Source organism: Propithecus coquereli, unplaced genomic scaffold, assembly GCF_000956105.1.
Source record: "Propithecus coquereli isolate 6110/MARCELLA unplaced genomic scaffold, Pcoq_1.0 Scaffold140, whole genome shotgun sequence".
Taxonomy (NCBI): domain Eukaryota; kingdom Metazoa; phylum Chordata; class Mammalia; order Primates; family Indriidae; genus Propithecus; species Propithecus coquereli.
This window is the reverse complement of record NW_012138303.1, coordinates 4,409,718-4,426,505: the sequence shown is the minus strand read 5'-3', so window position 1 is coordinate 4,426,505 and position 16,788 is coordinate 4,409,718. Positions and strand designations below refer to the sequence as shown.

Here is a 16,788-nt window from a genome sequence, read left to right as displayed (position 1 = left end):
AGAGCAGTGGTTCTCAACCAGGGACAATTTTATCCCTCAGGAAACATTTGCCAATGTCTGGAAACATTTTTGTTTTCACAACTGGGGAGTGCCACTGGCATCTAACGGGTTGAGGCCAGTGATGCTGCTAAACACCCTACAATGCTCCAGGCAGGTCCTCACAACAAGAATCATATGGCCCCAAATGTCAATAGTGGTGAGGTTGAGAAACTCTGCTTGAATAGTAGGCATGATAATCTTTATTTTTGTAAATTTGAAACCTGAAGCTCTGAGAAACCACCTGGCATTCACACCTAGACTTAAGACAGCTCCGAAGCCCATGCTCTCTCTCCGTGCCATAGCCGTGAGAACGGTGATGGGAACAAGGGGGCAAAAATGACCGAGATAAAGAACCAGGGCACATATTCATGCTCAATAGATATGGATTGAGATTTTCATTAGGTGAATGAATGAAAAAGTAAAAGAATGAATGAGAGACGGAAGTAAGGAGGAGGAGTGTGGTCTTTCTATTGCTACCTTGACATACCTCCTTGTCTTTGTTCCACAATCCAAATTAGTCAAGGGATTAAGATAATAGAGAAAATAAAATGGTGATGTGTGGCCTTGGACTCCTATGCTCAATTTCAGGAATCCAGATCCCAGTGCCTTGGTCTTCAAATGGAAGTAGAAGTACTGGAAGACTAACTGTGCACTGTTCTTCATCCGCTGTTCTAAGGAGGACGGAGACTGAGACAGGAGGTTTTGAGCTGAGTTTGGGTGACCATTTCCCTCTTTCCTAAGGCCCCAGGCCAGCTGTGGCCCCGGAGGAATAAGACGGGAGTTGTTTCTCAGTTTCTAAAATTTCCATGTATTTGAACATGGACTGAGCCAGATTTATTTTTGGAAGCCCTGAATCTTTTAGGAGGGAACAGTTGAGAGGAAAGAGGGTGGAAGGGGAGGAGCCTAGATAAAACAGAACATTTCTTTTTCACTTCCTCTTTTGGACTCCAGAATTTGTCTGTCCTCTGAGGTAGAGTCTGCCAAACCTCAAGAGAAGCTTGTGCCTGCCGTGCTGTGGAGCCAGCTCACTGCCGAGACTGATGGGCATCCCTGCATTCCTACTCCTCCTTGCCACTGAGAGCGGCTGGGCTGACTGCAAGCCCTCCCAGCCCTTGGGCCCCATGCTTCTGTGGACAGCCGTGCTATTCCTGGGTGAGTCAAGGCCCCCAGGAGGAGAGAGAAGCAGGAACGCCTTGGTTGGGGCTGACCTTGGGCAAGGATGAGGGGTAGCATGGGAAACACGTCAGGGAAATCAGGAGGGGGAGGGCAGACTGGTGAAGATCAAATTCTAACAATTCTGCTGGCCTTGGAAAGTCATAAAATTGGCAGTTTGGGGTTTCTTAAGTGTCTTTTACCCAGTGTCACTGGGCACCCAGGTGCTTGATGCTTTGCCACCCACCACATCAAAACCTGCCCCGAGGAATGTCGAGTAACCTACATTTGAATGGCAAATGAGTGGCCAGAGTGTTTTCCTTCTTTGAAATTTGTGTTGTACATGGGACCAAATCTTAGGCAGGAGAGCTAGTGCTGCCTTAGACAAGGGCTAGGGAGGAAGCTATAAGATCTATTTTGGTGAGGAGGTAGCAGTAGCCATTCTCTGTGCTTCTGAAACCACTCCATGCAACAGTAACCTATTCTCTTTATGTATAAGGAGATTCCCCTGGGCAGAAGCACAGGAAGGTCTGGGTTATCTCGGGAGTGGGAGCTCTGAGCATATGCAAACCAGGGTAACTCTGGAATTGTCAGTTGTAGGACCAGAGAAATCACACATGTCTCCTTTCACTGCACAGACCCTGGGGGTAGATCCTGGCTCTGATCAAGGCCAAGATGAAGGGCTATTTTCTGACCATGTTCTCAGCTGTGGGCCAGAGGACAGGGAGATGGTGCTGGGTGGTTGGAAGAATCTAGGGAGGCCGTGTAGGGGAGACCTACTGCCAGGATCACCTCTGCAAGCTCAATTCCTGGGGCTTCCATCCTCACATCCCAGAGGACGGCATATAGCCACTCCCCCAAGTCACGTGCTATGATGGATAGTGAAATCTGGTCAGCTCTGGGAGCCCTTGTCCCTAAATGCTAAATGATACTGGGCTACAGGAGGCAGAAGTAAGGAAGAGAGAGTATGCCCCCATGAATAGGATAGAATGGATTAAAGTAGAATAGAACATAAAGTGAGTACTGAACTACCTAATTTTTCCCCTGAGGAAGCTTAGGCCTGGAGAGGCGATGGGCTCTGCTAGCTCTGCTAATATAAGCACTGCACACTAATCAACTGCACAACTAGAGCTCCAGTCTCTGCTAGTAGTGCTACCTGGGCAAGACTCCTTGGAGAGACCTTTGGTATTTTTCCATCTGCCTTTTGCTAAGTCACCAAAGATCTGCTCCATCTTATCCATCCTTATTGGGTTAACTCTTCATCACTTGATAACTCAATTTTTACAGCACTCCCTGATCAGGTCTTGATTGCTCCTGTCTCCCCTTCCCTGCATCCTTGCTGTACGCTGAGGCCACAGCATCTCTAGGTCAGCTCTGGCTGAGTCACTGCACTTCATAAATGCCTTCCACACTGCTCCACTGCCTACTGCAAAAGCTCCAATTTTACCCTGCTGACTATGCTCCCCATTGCACCCCAAATGGATCTTCGTCTACAGCCAGGCAATGTGCACAATGCACTTTCTGTTTCCAACACCTTTGCTCCTGCTGGTTCTCCAGACTGCCTTGTTCTCCAAACTGCCTTGTTCTCCTTTAAACTTTACATAAATTCCATGTGTAGGCACTGTTTGAAGACTTGGGGACTTATCAGTGAGCACGACAGGCAGCTTTCCTGATCTGAATTCAGTACAAGGTCTTTGTCTCCCTCACAATGAGTACATTGGGTGGGAACATATTTAGTATTCACTACTCTTTGTTGTATGTGGAATAAATAAATGATTGGTGACTTCTCTCTCCCTTTCTCATTTTTTCTTGTTTTTTCTCTTACTCTTCCCCTTCCTCCTCTTCTTTTTTACCCACTCTCCTGCTGCACTTTCCCCCTTGCCAATCCTATACACTCAGGCTTTTAGCTATTACTTACTATGTCAATAACTCCTAAACCTATTTCTCTTGCTTGCTTCTGTCAAGTATAATTTCATATTTTGACCTGCTGGTTGGACACCTCCAAATTGATTTGCCACCTCAGACACCAAAACATACCCCAAATCCAACTTATCATCTTCCCCCTACGAATGTTCTTCTTCTCCTAACATGTACATTGCATGAGCACAGCTACACTTTCCTAGTCATCCGTTTAGGTCAGCCCCGCATTCCATTAAGGGCTAAGTTCTGTCTGTTCTGCCTCTTACATTTCTCTCAAACCTGTATCCTCTTCTTGACTTCCTATTGTCAATACAATTTTGGGATCTCTTATCTCCCACCTAGATTCATCCAATTAATGATTTTCAGAACATGAGCTCATAATATTAATATGGCTACTGCTACCATTGAGCTTACATACTACTGAGGGATATGAACAACAAATCAACAAACGAAAAGGCATAAATACAAATTGGAAAGGGCTGTGAAGATGCAAACAGGTTACTGTGAGAAGAATAGCTGCGGGAGAGATGAGAGGGCAGCCTACATAAACAGGATGATGTGGAAAGAGTTTTCTGAGGAAGTGACATTTAAGCTGAGACCTTAAGCACAGTAAGGATTTCACTATTTGAAGATCCGAAGGAAGCATGTTCTGGGTAGAGGGATCAGCATACAGAAAAGCCCCAAGTTGGAAGACTTTCAGAAGGACCAGTGTTACTGGAGCTCAACGTGTAGGGGAAGAAACTACTCTCGAGACGAGGCTAGAGAGGTGAGCAGGGACCCCTGTCAGATGTGGCCTTGGAGGCTGTTGCATTTTATTTTAAGAGCAAAGGAAGCCACTGATGGATTGTAAGCAGGATAGTGACATCATCTGATTTTATTTTTAAAAAAAGAACTCTAGCTTCTCTGTGGAAAATGGATTAATTATAGGGGGAAAATAAGAAGTGAGAGGACGAGCTAGGAGATGGGAGAAAGCTGATGGTGACCTAAGCTGAGTGGTGGCCACAGAGGGGGAGACAGTTCAGTGGATTCAAAATCTAAGTTGGAAGCAGAATCCTGGTGTGAGGGAGATGGGGGTTGGGAGACAGAGGAATAAAAGGTGGCTTGAAGGTTTCTGGCACGAGTCACTGGATGGGTAGTGAAGATAGACATCGACACGGGGACGATGGGGAGAGAAACAGAATGTGTGTGCTTCATTTGATGATGTGAAGTCATTGGTGATTTTGACAAGAAAAGTTTTAGTGAATTGCTGATGGCAGATCCAAATTGCAGAGAATTAGATAGTGAATGGGAGGAGAAGAAACGAGGACAGCCTATGTGGGAAAAAAATGGAGAAATTTAGTACAAAATGGAGCAGGGAAATGGGGCAGTAGCTGGAATTATCTGTGGAGTCAAGAGACAGCTTTTTTTTCAGTGGAAGAGCCTGGAATGCATTTACATTAATGAGAAGGTGCAGCTGAGAAGGAGAAATTGATGATGCAGAAGAGAAAGGAAATAATACAGAGGGAACTCGTTGAGAGGATTAAAGGGAATGAGATACAGGGTACATGCATAGAGACTGACCAGACACAGAATGAGAGATATTTTCCTCAATGAAAGGCAAGGAAGGAGAAGACAGGTAGAGATGCAGACAGGTTAGGAGATTTCACTGGGGGAAGATGTGAGATCTGTCTAACTGCTTTTGTTTTCTCCATGAAGTATGAGGAAAGGCATCAGCTAAAAGAGAGAGGGGACTGGAGGCAAAGGGTGGCATGGGAAAGTTTGGAGAGTGAGGAAAAGACAAAGGACACTACTAAGAGTAGCACAGCAAATTTGTTAGAGAAAAATGTCAGAACCGCAACTCGGTGTCCTTTTGAATGTGGTGATCATAACTTTACTGGGTCCACAATCTGCCTGCTTGTGTGGTCATTTCAGTAAAGGCATGGGGAATACAGGTGCATTTGGTGGAGACAGAGAATGGCAAGGGAGTTAAGGGGATTTGCAAAGAGGTGATGCTAATGATGCATCATTAAATCCAAGCTGTTAATAGATGGGGGGAGGCGAAGGCAAAGAAGGGCTGAAGGACAGACAGTGGTGAGGTGATGCTTTGGGGTTCTTGATGAGGTCAAAGATGATTATGGGGCTGTACTTGAGCAGATGAAATGGAGGAAGAGGAGGTTGTGATTGAAGCATGGGATGTTTGATTTTGTGATTTTGGCGTTGGTGTAGTTTCAGGCGATGATGACTTCTTGGGTATAACATGGGCATGTGTGTCTAAGGAAGAAAGTTCATCTCCAAAGAAAGTTCGTTCACTGGAGATGAGTAGGTCAAGGGATGAAGAGGCCAGATGTTTGCTAGGTCATCCACATGTTCTGGATGACTGCAATAGTCCCTTTCTTAATTGAGCTCTTTGGTATTTTCCCTGTTCCAATCTAGCTGGCACAGCACTTTCAGCTCCAGTTTGAAAATTTTAAGTGACTTCCCATTGTTTACTAAACCAAAGAGTAAATGTATTAAAAGTTAGCTTATATTTATTTAAAACTTACCATGCACCAGGTAGCACGCTAAATCCCTCATTATCTCCACTTACAAGCAAAGAAACTGAAGCAGAGAAAAGTAATTTGTGCAAGGTCACTCAGCAGTGGGATCATCACTTCAGCTCAGGATGTGTTCTTACCCACTGTCATGTCATCTGGCATTAGGAGCTCTCCAGAGTATGGCTTCTAACTTCCTTTTCAGCTTTGTCCCTCATTATTGGAGGTGCTTGAACAGAGACCAGAAATCAAGCTGAAGTTGGGCTGCAACTTGCTGGGAATGTTGATAAGTACCTGCCACTCCTTCCCATGGAATACCTCTTCCTTCTCTGCCAAAATCCTATCAGTCCTTGGAGGTCCGTGAGGAATACCATCTTCTCCGTGGGATTCCTCTCCTTACCAACCCCAGAGCCTGGCAAGCACAGAGCACTGGGATCTTTTCCTCCTCTGAACCTCCATAGCTCTTTTTCTGTATTCCTCTAATGGCAGTAAGCATGTCTTTTCTACATTAGATTATGCACGTGCTTATCTCCACAATTAGATTGCTAGCCTCGGCGAAGGCAGGGACTTATATTCTTTTCCACAGATTTAGTGTCCTTTGCCTTGTCCTACTCCTTCTCCTATCAGATGTTTCTAACAGCAACACACTGGCATTCCTAATGCCAAGCAGTAGGAATGTTAAATAAATCATGGGAGAGCCAAATAGTAGGATATAGTGCAGTCATTAAAAATGACAATATAGAAACAGATTAATTCTACTAGACCTTGTATTGCTTAGAATAGGTCAAAAGAACAGTTTTTATAATATATTCTCATTTACCATTTATGTTTCTCTGTATGTAAATAGTATATATATTATGTTTTCATAGGAAAAAATCTAACAGGCTGTATGCCGAGGTGATAATATTTTGCTCCGGTGTATTTTCTATTTTTCCACAGTGATCGTGGATTACCTGTATAATCTCTACCCCTCTGCCCCCCGAAAAGAACAAATCTTGCTCTCAGGATAGACTCTGGAGAAATCATTTACACTGAAGCATAAAGCATATGTAAAGCCCAACAGGGAATTCTTTCCGGAGCCATTTTTATTTTAATCAGTCAAAAGTAGTAAGCCAAAGGAAGGTGTCACAAAACAGATGCAAGAGGGTATTATATAATTTTATTTTATTTTCTTCTGTTATTGGGGAAGGAGATCCCAGTCCTTTTGAAACTGCACCTCATCTAGGCAGTCCCAGGGGATGGGGGGTGGCAAGGGTTGAGCTGTAGGTGAGGGGCACTGCGGGGCAGGGTGGGCATGTTTCAGAGCAGAGGTTTAGCTCTGGGCTCATCTTTGCTTTCTGTCTTACAGCTCCTGTTGCTGGGATGCCTGGTAAGTACTCCACCCACATCCTCTCCTTCCCCCAGCTTCCCTCTTCTTCTCCTGGTGCCCTGTCTAGAGGTTCTCTGAATGCGCCAGGAACCAAGCCCAGTACCAGGTCAGGGTCAGGAAAGGGTAATTGCTCCCGGAAGATGCCCTGCCTCCTCTCCCTCTTTCCTCGTTCCTTGCCTTCCTCCCTTGGAGGCAGGTGGTAGGCAGCCAGGTACACAGGGGCGTCGCCGCTTCTGGTTCTGGTATGGGGAGAGGTCATAGGCTTTGCCACAGAAAATGAGAACTCTGTCCTCTCTTTCAAGCACCTTCAACTCTCCAGATAAAATGAAGAGCTTCCTCTCTCCAAATAAAATGCAGGCACATGCAAAATTACATGATCTGTTTAGGCTATCCCCAGGTGTTGATAAATCCTCTATTTTGTGCATATCTCAAGACTTCAAGGCCTGTTCTCTGACAGAGTCAGAAGTCTCTCCACGCCTCTGGCTGCAGCTTGGTGGAGGGAGCTTTGCTGGGCCCTTCTGTATCTGCACCACTCAACGTCCCCACCCCAGGACTGGCCCTCCAGCTTTTCTTCCCCTCCCTTTATCCTTCTGAGGCCACAGAGACTCCTCTGTGCTTGGGTGCATAGCTTCAAGTGGCCTGGTGGACAGGCCATCTTGACCTCCTTTGTAAGGGATAAAGAATGACATTGGGTCAGAACAGAAACCTGATGCCTGACTCTGTACCTGACATCTCCACCAGAAGTGTCCACTTTTCTCCAGCTAGCTCTGGAGAAAGTTCCTCTACTAATGTCCAAATGCCTCAGTTTATAGGGAAGCAAAGTGAATCCCACAAGAGTATGTATGTGTGTGAGTGTGTATGTGAGTGTGTGTTGAGTGTGAATGTGTGTTTGTGAGTGTGTGTATGTGTGTGTGTGAGTGTAAGTGTGTGTGTGTGTGTGTGTGTGTGTGTGTGTGTGTGTGACAGAGAGAGAAAGAGACGCTGGTTAGGATAGTGCATGCTGAAGTATATGTACTTCTGGGGTGTTTCCCTTGCCCTCTCCTTCCCAGGATCAGTGGAGCTGCGAGTACCTGGGTTCCCGGGGGCCCCTGTGGTGGGCTGTACGAGCAAGAGGAATTGCCTTTGGTTGCAGAACAATTCTAGGCCTCGCTCCACTCTTTGTGCCCCAGTAGGACAAGTGCTTCTTTGTCTGAGATTCAGGGCCTGCTCAAGCTCTTGGGTTTCCTTCTCTTAATGCTGCCTCCTCTCTCTGCCCCTCAGAAACTCTCCCGAAGGCTGTGGTGAGACTTGAGCCCCCGTGGGTCACCGTACTCAAGGAGGACGATGTGACTCTGACGTGCTGGGGGGCCCACACTCCCGGGAACTACTCCACCCAATGGTTCCACAATGGGAGCTCCATTCAGACCCAGGTCCAGCCCAGCTTCAGGTTTAAGGCCAAGACCAATGACAGCGGGGAGTACAGGTGCCAGACGGGCCAGAGCAGCCTCAGCGACCCTGTGCATCTGGATGTGTTTTCCGGTCAGTGGAGGAAGGCCCCGGGGAGGATCTGGGAGGACTAAGAGAGATGAAATCTGCTTACACTGCAGAGATTTGCAGGAAAGGGGGGTAGCCTGTTTACTGAGAAGCATTGCTGTGAGTTGCCCACTCATTTCCTGTTTCACCCACCCTCTTCGCTGAGCATGTGTGGTGGGGGTGGAAATTCCTAAGAAATTCCTCTGCATATATTAATGGCTATTGTTGCCTCAGTCCCAATTGAGCAAAAGCGTTACAAGGCCTCAAATGGGCAGTTGAACATGAGAAAAGCAGAAGGAAATCTCTACTCCATAAAAACCCCTTCTATTTTTATGGTAGAGTTGAAAAGCACAACAGACCACAACTGAATCCTAGTGCTGGAAATTGCTAGTCATAGAAACATGACGAACTCCTTTAACCCTTGAGTCTCAGTCTCCCCATCTGCTCAATGGGGGTATAATGCCTCCTGCATAGGGTTCTGATGAGAATTGGCGGCTCCCTGCTCCCCTCCCTGCCCTCCATGCCCCTTCTCCACGTCTCATGCTGCTGGCTGCTCTTTTCTTTCTCTTCCACCACACTGTGGGCAAACTTGGGGAGAAAGTTGTGTCTTATCCATCTTTGTATTTCCAGCACCTTAGGACAGAGCTTAACACACCTTCGCTGAAAACGTGGATGCTTTTACAGAGCTCCTGGCAAAAGTAGGCTCTCCATAAAAAAAAGTTACAATGGGATTATGACGAATATTGTCGTTGTTACTCTTCACTTAGTCTCCTTCCCTTTCCTGATTGCCAAATGTTCCTCAAAAGTACACAGCAATTCACTGCTGCTTTCAGCAGTGCGCAGAAAGGGCCTCCCTCTCCTCCTCAGCGGCAAACAGCCCTCCTTTTATTGGCCAGGACTATTTTTTTTTCTATTCATGAAGATAAATGCTAACACACGTTATCACTTTAAGTCATTGTTAACACTCCTCTGATATACATGTTATCACCTTCCTCTTCAACATGAGGCTTATGCAGCCAGTCGGTAGCAGACTTGGGTTTGCAGCCAGGAGTGTGACCTCAAAGCGTGTGCTAATTAGCACTCCGTTATGCCGTGGGACAGCACAAGGTTGTGATTCTTTATACTTAGAATGTAAAGAATCTGTGTTAAATTGCATCTGTAAGTGAGAATGATGGAGGGGTGCGTGTACCTGTGTGTATTTGGGTGCCGTACCCATCCCCCATTGTCCCTGGGTCAGTTGCTCTTGACTCTTTCAGAGTTCACCTCCCCTTTGGGGAGAAACTTCTTAATAGGCACAGGGTTTTTTCACTGGCATGATGGACACGTTCTGCAACTAGATAGAAGCGGTGGTTGCACAGTATTGCGAATGTGCTAAATGCAACTGAATTGGTCACTTTAAAATGGGTAGTTTTATGTTATGTGAATTTTACCTCAATAAATTATTTTGTAAAAATTAAAAAAAAGTACACAGCAAACTAATGATCCAGACACGACACGGCTGCCTTCAGACAAAGACCCTGCTGAAGCGAAGCTCCACGTTTACTAACATTTCTCAAGTAAACGTCTCGAGTAGCATTCATCAAGGAACGTTTACTGCAGGTTATGACTTTCTACTGTCCCCAAAGACATATGTCTCTGCGTTGTTCTGACGTGTCATGTACTCGGTCAGACTGGATTTCTTCCTTTGCTTTCCACAACCGCCTCTGCAACCCCCACCTCTGCCCCAGGGAAGGGACTGCTGCATCTCTGGGTCTCTTGTGTTCTTCCTGCAGAGGCCTGTCAGGCAGGACAGGGCTGTAGCTACCTTCTTCCAGGAAAGGAAAGAGAAAATGTGCATATCCTGAACACCTGCCAGGATCCATCCTAGATACATGGCATTGTCATGCCCATTTTCACAGATGAGCAACCTGAGGATTCAGAACAGTTAAATAACTTGCCCACGATTATAAAGCTGATAAATGATGGAGCCAGAATTAGAGTCCAGGACTGTCTGGTTTCGAACTTAAGCTGTTCCCTCCACACACCATGTCCCACCAGTAAGGATGGTCTGGGTCTCAGAGTTGAGCCAAGATCTCCTGGGTCTTGTGGTCTTTTTGTGTCATTCAGGGTGGCTGGTGCTCCAGACGCCTCACCTTGAGTTCCAGGACGGGGAAACCGTCATGCTGAGGTGCCACGCCTGGAAGAACAGGCCTCTGGGCAAGATCACATTCTTCCAGAATGGAAAATCCAAGAAGTTTTCCTATCTCAATGCCAACTTCTCCATCCCACAAGCAAACCACAGTCACAGTGGTGATTACCACTGCACAGGAACTATAGGACAGGTGTCGCGTTCATCCCAGTCTGTGACCATCACTGTCCAAGGTATGGGAACTCTGCCCAGACATAGGGAGGGAAGAAGAGGGGTGAACAAGGGCTAAGGTTGCATGGGCCTACGTGGAGATCTGAGAGAAGCCACAGCAGCAAAATTGGGCACTGAGGCAAAGAGGAGAGGGGCTGAGGCCTTGCTCAGTATTGGCCAGTGGATGGGAGTAGGGGTCGGAGCTTAGAGCCCTCAGCTTCCAGGTGATAGATGACAAGGCTGTTGTCCCACTTTGCAACGCAGGCCCCGTACTAAGGACGGCAGTGAGGCTGAGCTCTCCCATTGGCACAGAGGTTCCCTAAGCTCCTGGGCATTCCTAAGGGCTGAGGTTTGCCTCGTTTCTTCTCATGTCCTGTTTTATGAACATTCACTCTGGAAGGCCTGGCGTGTCCTGGACTGTTCTAGGTTGTGCTCGATAGACCAGTGATGCCTCTAGGGATGGGAGGCTTCAGGCCCAGCCTCCTCACTGTCTCTGAGGGCTAAGGGGGACCGTCCCTCTGCTGGCACACACTCCCTGGTGTGCCTTTATTAGTGTGGTGGAGAAGCCTGGGTATGAGGGAGGCACAAGTCTAGCCACGGAAATGATGTACAGGTGAGGTTGGGGGGTGAAGTGAGTATTGCACCCCCAAGTGACTCAGACACAGAACAACTCAGGTGACAAGCCCTGGGGGAAGGTGGGGAGGATGGAGGTGGCACAGGGAGAGTACCACCTGTCCTGAGGTCTGTCTTCCCCAGGGCCCAAAGCGAGCAACTCTTCTCCGATGGTGGTAATTGTGGCTGTGGTCACTGGGATTGCTGTAGCGGCCATTGTTGCTGTCGTAGCAGCCTTGACCTACCGCAGGAGAAAGCGGACTTCAGGTTTGTGGCTTCCCTGTACCCCTCTTCTTGTTGGTTTCTGCTTGGGTAAGCACCAATGCCAGATATTTCCAGAAAGTCTATCTTTGGGCTAGAGAATTGCTTATCATTTAGATATAGACCCATATTTCCTTCATTCATTCATTTATTAATCCATTCATTCAACAAGACTTGAACAAACTTGCTCATGTGTCAGTGCTAGATGCTGTGGGTGGTACCAAGATAAAGACGTCCAGTCCCTGACCTCAGGGAGTTCTCAGCATTGTGGGGAAGACAGAAGTACACGCAGATCATTATAATAAGGTGGGATAAGAGGAGTGATAGAAAAATGAAAAGGCTATGATGAGGGTACAGAGGAGGCTCCATGGCCCAGCATGGGCTGTGGTGATTCGAGAAGGTTCCATGGGGGGCAGTGTAGTGTAGTGATGGAAGCACACGTGGTGGGGCCAAACTGCCTGGGTTCAAGTCTCAGCTCCACAGCTCACCAGCTACCTGACCTTGTTACTCCACCTCTCTGTGCTTCAGTTTCCTCCTCTGGAAATGGGAACACTAATAGGACCCACCTCACAGGGTTGTTATGAGGATGAAAGAGGCTGAAGCTCTCACCCCAGGGCGTAGTAGACAGTGACAGCACATAAGTAGGAGCTGTGGCCATCGTGGAGGAGGTGGTGAGTGAGCACAGCCATTAGATAGGCCAAGAGGACACTCCAGGCATGGGGCCAAGGCACAGAGCGAGGACCGCTGTGGCTCGGATGAGGGCTGAAGGAAGAGTAAGCCACTGAGGAAGAGAACATAATACTACTAATACCTCCCAGAGCACTTTGCAGTGGGTTCATAGGCCAGACCTCAGTTACTGAGGATAAGTCAGTAGAGAGACTCAGAGAGAGATACCGACAGAGGTGTGTTCTTAAAAGGAAGAGCAAGCCTAAGAAAGACACAATGGAGTGGCTGTTCTGACACTCCTAGGAGTCCCCACCAATGAGCTGAATTATGTCTTTCTGGACCATAATTCAGTCTAGGAAGTCCCTGGCGGGGGAACAGGGGAGTGGGGAGGAGAGGTGGTGTCTGTGAGAGGGATGGTCTGTGTTGTTCCTAACCCAATCCTGCCCCTTGTCCTTGGTCCTGAAGTCTCAGGCCCCACCCATAATGCTACTAACTTCCTATGTGCCCCTCCCAGCTCTCCCAGGAAACCCTGAGCACAGGGAAATGGGAGAGACCCTCCCAGAGGAAGCAGGTGAGTACAGCATTCCATTTGGGGATTCAGTGATGCCCCACCCAGAGCTGCCAGATGGCCTGGAGCCAGCAAGGAGTGGCTTGTGTGAGTTCAGCTGGGAGCCAGAGAGGGAGGGGCAGTGGGGAGGGCAGGGACTCAAATCTCTTGGTCAGTCCTGAGTCTAACTCCTGGGCTTGAAGAGGACCTTGCTGGAGATGGGAAGAGGAACCCTGGTCCCAGACAGAGAGCGGAGGGCTCTGTCTGAATTTTTGGGGCCAGAAATCTGGAGATATTTCCAGAGCAGGAAACCAGAGATATTTGGGTAGAGTAAGTACGGCCAAGGGCGATAGGATTCAAGAGGTAGGAGTCTAAGAGGAAAGAAGGAGGCCTAGGGAAGAAACGCCAGATTGCTGAGGAATCTGTGCCTGTGGAGCGATGGGGTAGGGGTGGCCGGGCTCAGCTCGCCATGGAGCATGAAGAGGAGATTGGGGATTGAGAAAGTTCTGGGGGACTAGGGGCACTAGTGGGCTTTACTTTGTGAGCAAAGCTGGGTTCTGATGCTCACCCACTCGTGTAGGTTGATTGAATTTCAGCCTGGTTCTGCCACTGCCGTACCATGGAATCTTGAGTCATCTCACTGAGGAAGTGAGTGGGTGGCCAGGATGACCTCTAAGCCCTTCTAGGTCTGACGTCCTGAGAGCCAGTGACCATCCAACCCCTGGCTCAGGTGGGAGTGTGTAAAGGAAGAGGATTCCAGGCACCTTCCTGACTGTAGTTAAAGTCAGAGCACAAAGGAAACTGGAGCTTTCTTTGGGGGCTTCCATGACAGTAGAAACCAGAAAGAAAAAGAGCCCTCAGGGACTGCACCTCAGATGGCTGGAGCATGACTCAGAGCAGCGCCAACAGATTTGAGAGCTTGTGCAAAATATCACTCATCCAGCTACGCTTTGAGCAAGGTCTGCGTGTCCGGTGGTCAGGCCCAGTGGGATATGGGCCTGGGTCCAAGCCAGAGCCAGCTAGATATAGAAAACAATCCAGACACAACTGGATTATCCACCTGGACATGTGGTTCTGAACGTATTTCACAAGGCATCTGTGCAGCCAGGCGCTGGGGCTGATGGTTTCCCAAAAGGCATAGCCAGGTTGCTGGGATCACTGAGGATTGTATGAGAAGGGGAATTTAGAATGCGGTTTGTGGCAGAATTTGGAGCATAGCAAATAAAGGTTCTTTGTGTCCAGAGCATGAGAGAAAAGACTAGATGCATTGTTTCCGACTCCTCCCCAGCTTCCTGAGAAATGCTGATTTACAGACACTGAGGTTGCTTTTCACAGTGGCAAAGTGAGTTTATGGCAAAAACACGAGGGAATTTGGTGTTTTGGACATTTACCAGAGTAGGTTCTTTCTTTCTGTCTCTTTCTTTCTCTTCTTCCTTCCTTCCTTCCTTCCTTCCTTCCTTCCTTCCTTCCTTCCTTCCTTCCTCCATTTCTCTCTGTCTTCTCCCTCTTTCTCACTCACTTTCACTCTCTCTTTCTTTTTCATGCCATGGAGTGCCAGATTATTTAAAGTTCCAACTAACAAGCACTACATTTGGACAACGTAGAAATGGCCCTCAGTTTTCTCTCCCTGAAGCCTGTGGCCAGAAAATACCTAGAATACTTCATTTCGATACTGAACACCCCCAACCTCTTTCCTAATATCTTGGATCCCCAAAGCTGCCTGGGTTGCTTCTAGGAAAGCTCAGCAACCATCTGAGTAGAATGAGGCACAGATGACTGCTTCCCTTTGCCATTGTGGCCGGTGCGGAAGGCTGTGTCTGGGACACCCCAAGGGTGTGTAAATGAAACCATCTTTACCCAGCGCTTGGCTGACATGCCTGAGATGGGGCAGCAGTCTGCTTTGGGTCTGGTTTGGCCTTTGGTTTTGCAGCATCAGCACTGGCAGGCCGTCTTCTAAGCAGTGCCTTGACTGATCTGTCTTCTTTTCGCTCACAGCCAATCTCACTGATGCTGAGGAGGCTGCCAAGGTTGAGGTGGGTGATGCCAGCCATCTGCTTTTCCTTCTCCACCCTCCCTTCTCCCCTGATGCCTCTTCTGTTGCCTTCTTTCCTATGCCCTCTCTGTGGATCCCCATTGCTCATTTCTGCTTTCTCTAGGCTGAGAACACAATCACCTATTCACTTCTCATGCACCCGGAAGCTCTAGAGGAAGAAACAGAGTCCGATTACCAGAACCGCATTTAGTCTCCACTGTCTTGCTCTGGGATTTGGGAAGAGAATCAGAAAGGCGAGGATTTGGTGTCTCCTGGCCTAAATTCCTGTTGGGTAGGACAAGGGGATGCTGCAGTTCCAAAGGAGAAGGACTCTTCCCGAGTAATCTGTGTGAGTCCCGAAGCTCCCTGTCCTGAAGCCATAGACCACATGGTCCTGGATGACTGACTGCACCTTCTGTGCCTCAGCGCTTCTCAACATCAAGACTCTTCTATTACACATCCCCACAGCCAATAAGATTAGTAAAATTACTGCTATTAAGAGATTGTAGCAACATGGGAAATGCTTATGTTACAGGTTACGAGAACAATTATGTAAGTTTATATGAATTCAGAAATGTTAAAATAGATTAACCAACACTGATACATTAAAAGTGATTTTTTCAGAGTGATGGAATGATTGATGATTTTAATTTTCTTTCTTTATTTTTCTATAGAAATCTTATATTATTTTTATGATAAAATATTATAGAAACAACATACTGTTCATCTTTTCAAGGCTATATTAGTTGAGTGTAGACTGAACTATCTGGAGTCTCTTTCTCATCAATGATAAGAATTTTGGGAGGGTGGTAATATATAGGATGTGGGGGAGAGGAGAGGATGGAGATTTGGAGTGTAGGGTGAGTGCTGCTTTTCTTAAAACTGAATTCACACTCTGGGAGGCCGAGGCGGGTGGATCGCTCAAGGTCAGGAGTTTGAGACCAGCCTGAGTAAGAGCGAGACCCCCGTCTCTACTAAAAATAGAAATAAATTATCTGGACAACTAAAAATATATGTATAGAAAAAATTAGCCAGGCATGGTGGTGCATGCCTGTAGTCCCAGCTACTCGGGAGGCTGAGGCAGAAGGATCGCTTGAGCCCAGGAGTTTGAGGTTGCTGTGAGCTAGGCTGAAGCCATGGCACTCTAGCCTGGGCAACAGAGTGAGACTCTGTCTCAAAAACAAAAACAAAAACAGAAACAAAAACTGAATTCAGTCATGTGCTTCATAATGGTGTTTAGTTCAACAACCGACCATATATATGACGGTAGTCCCATAAGATTATAATATTAATATCACATTTTTACCTTTTGTATGTTTAGATATGTTTAGATGCATAAATACTTACCATTATGTTACAATTGCCTGCAGTATTCAGTACAGTAACATGCTGTACAGGTTTGTAGCCTGGTAGCAATAGGCTACACCATATAGCCTAGGTGAGTAGGCAGTACCATCTAGGTTGGTGTAAGTACACTCTATGATGTTGGCACAATGACAAAATTGCTTAACAACACATTTCCCAAAATGTATTCCTATCATTAAGCAATGCATGATTGTACTCTTTTGTGTGTGTTTTAGAAACATTGTTATCATAAAATTGAGATCATATTGTACACTTGAGGATTTTGTATATTATTTAAATTGAAGTATAATTTACATAAAATGGAATTCATAGATGTTACGTGAGCATTGTGATCAATTTCGGCGGAAGTATACCCATCCTGTTGCCCCACCCGCTACAAGCCATACACCAAGAATGACATATTAGAACATTTCCATCACTCCAGAAAGTTCCTTTACTTCTTTCCAAATCAGCCTCACTTTCCTT

General features: G+C 46.9%; 1 protein-coding gene across 1 annotated transcript; it reads left to right on the top strand.

Annotated features, from left to right (window-relative positions):
• The first annotated feature begins 1,009 nt into the window (after window positions 1–1,009).
• FCGR2B (Fc fragment of IgG, low affinity IIb, receptor (CD32)) lies at window positions 1,010–15,566 on the top strand. The gene is made up of 7 exons (XM_012639604.1): window positions 1,010–1,191; window positions 6,970–6,990; window positions 8,251–8,508; window positions 10,609–10,863; window positions 11,597–11,719; window positions 14,922–14,959; window positions 15,083–15,566. Exons 1-7 carry the CDS (start codon window positions 1,080–1,082, stop codon window positions 15,167–15,169), a joined length of 894 nt encoding a protein of 297 aa, XP_012495058.1. The 5' UTR covers window positions 1,010–1,079; the 3' UTR covers window positions 15,170–15,566.
• Window positions 15,567–16,788: the final 1,222 nt, after the last annotated feature.

Coding starts and splice junctions, on each gene's coding strand:
- FCGR2B (XM_012639604.1), top strand. CDS start 1,080: ATGGGCATCCCTGCATTCCTACTCCTCCTTGCCACTGAGAGCGGCTGG. Junction 10,864..11,596: donor TGTGACCATCACTGTCCAAG/GTATGGGAACTC, acceptor TGTCTTCCCCAG/GGCCCAAAGCGAGCAACTCT. Junction 14,960..15,082: donor AGGAGGCTGCCAAGGTTGAG/GTGGGTGATGCC, acceptor TGCTTTCTCTAG/GCTGAGAACACAATCACCTA.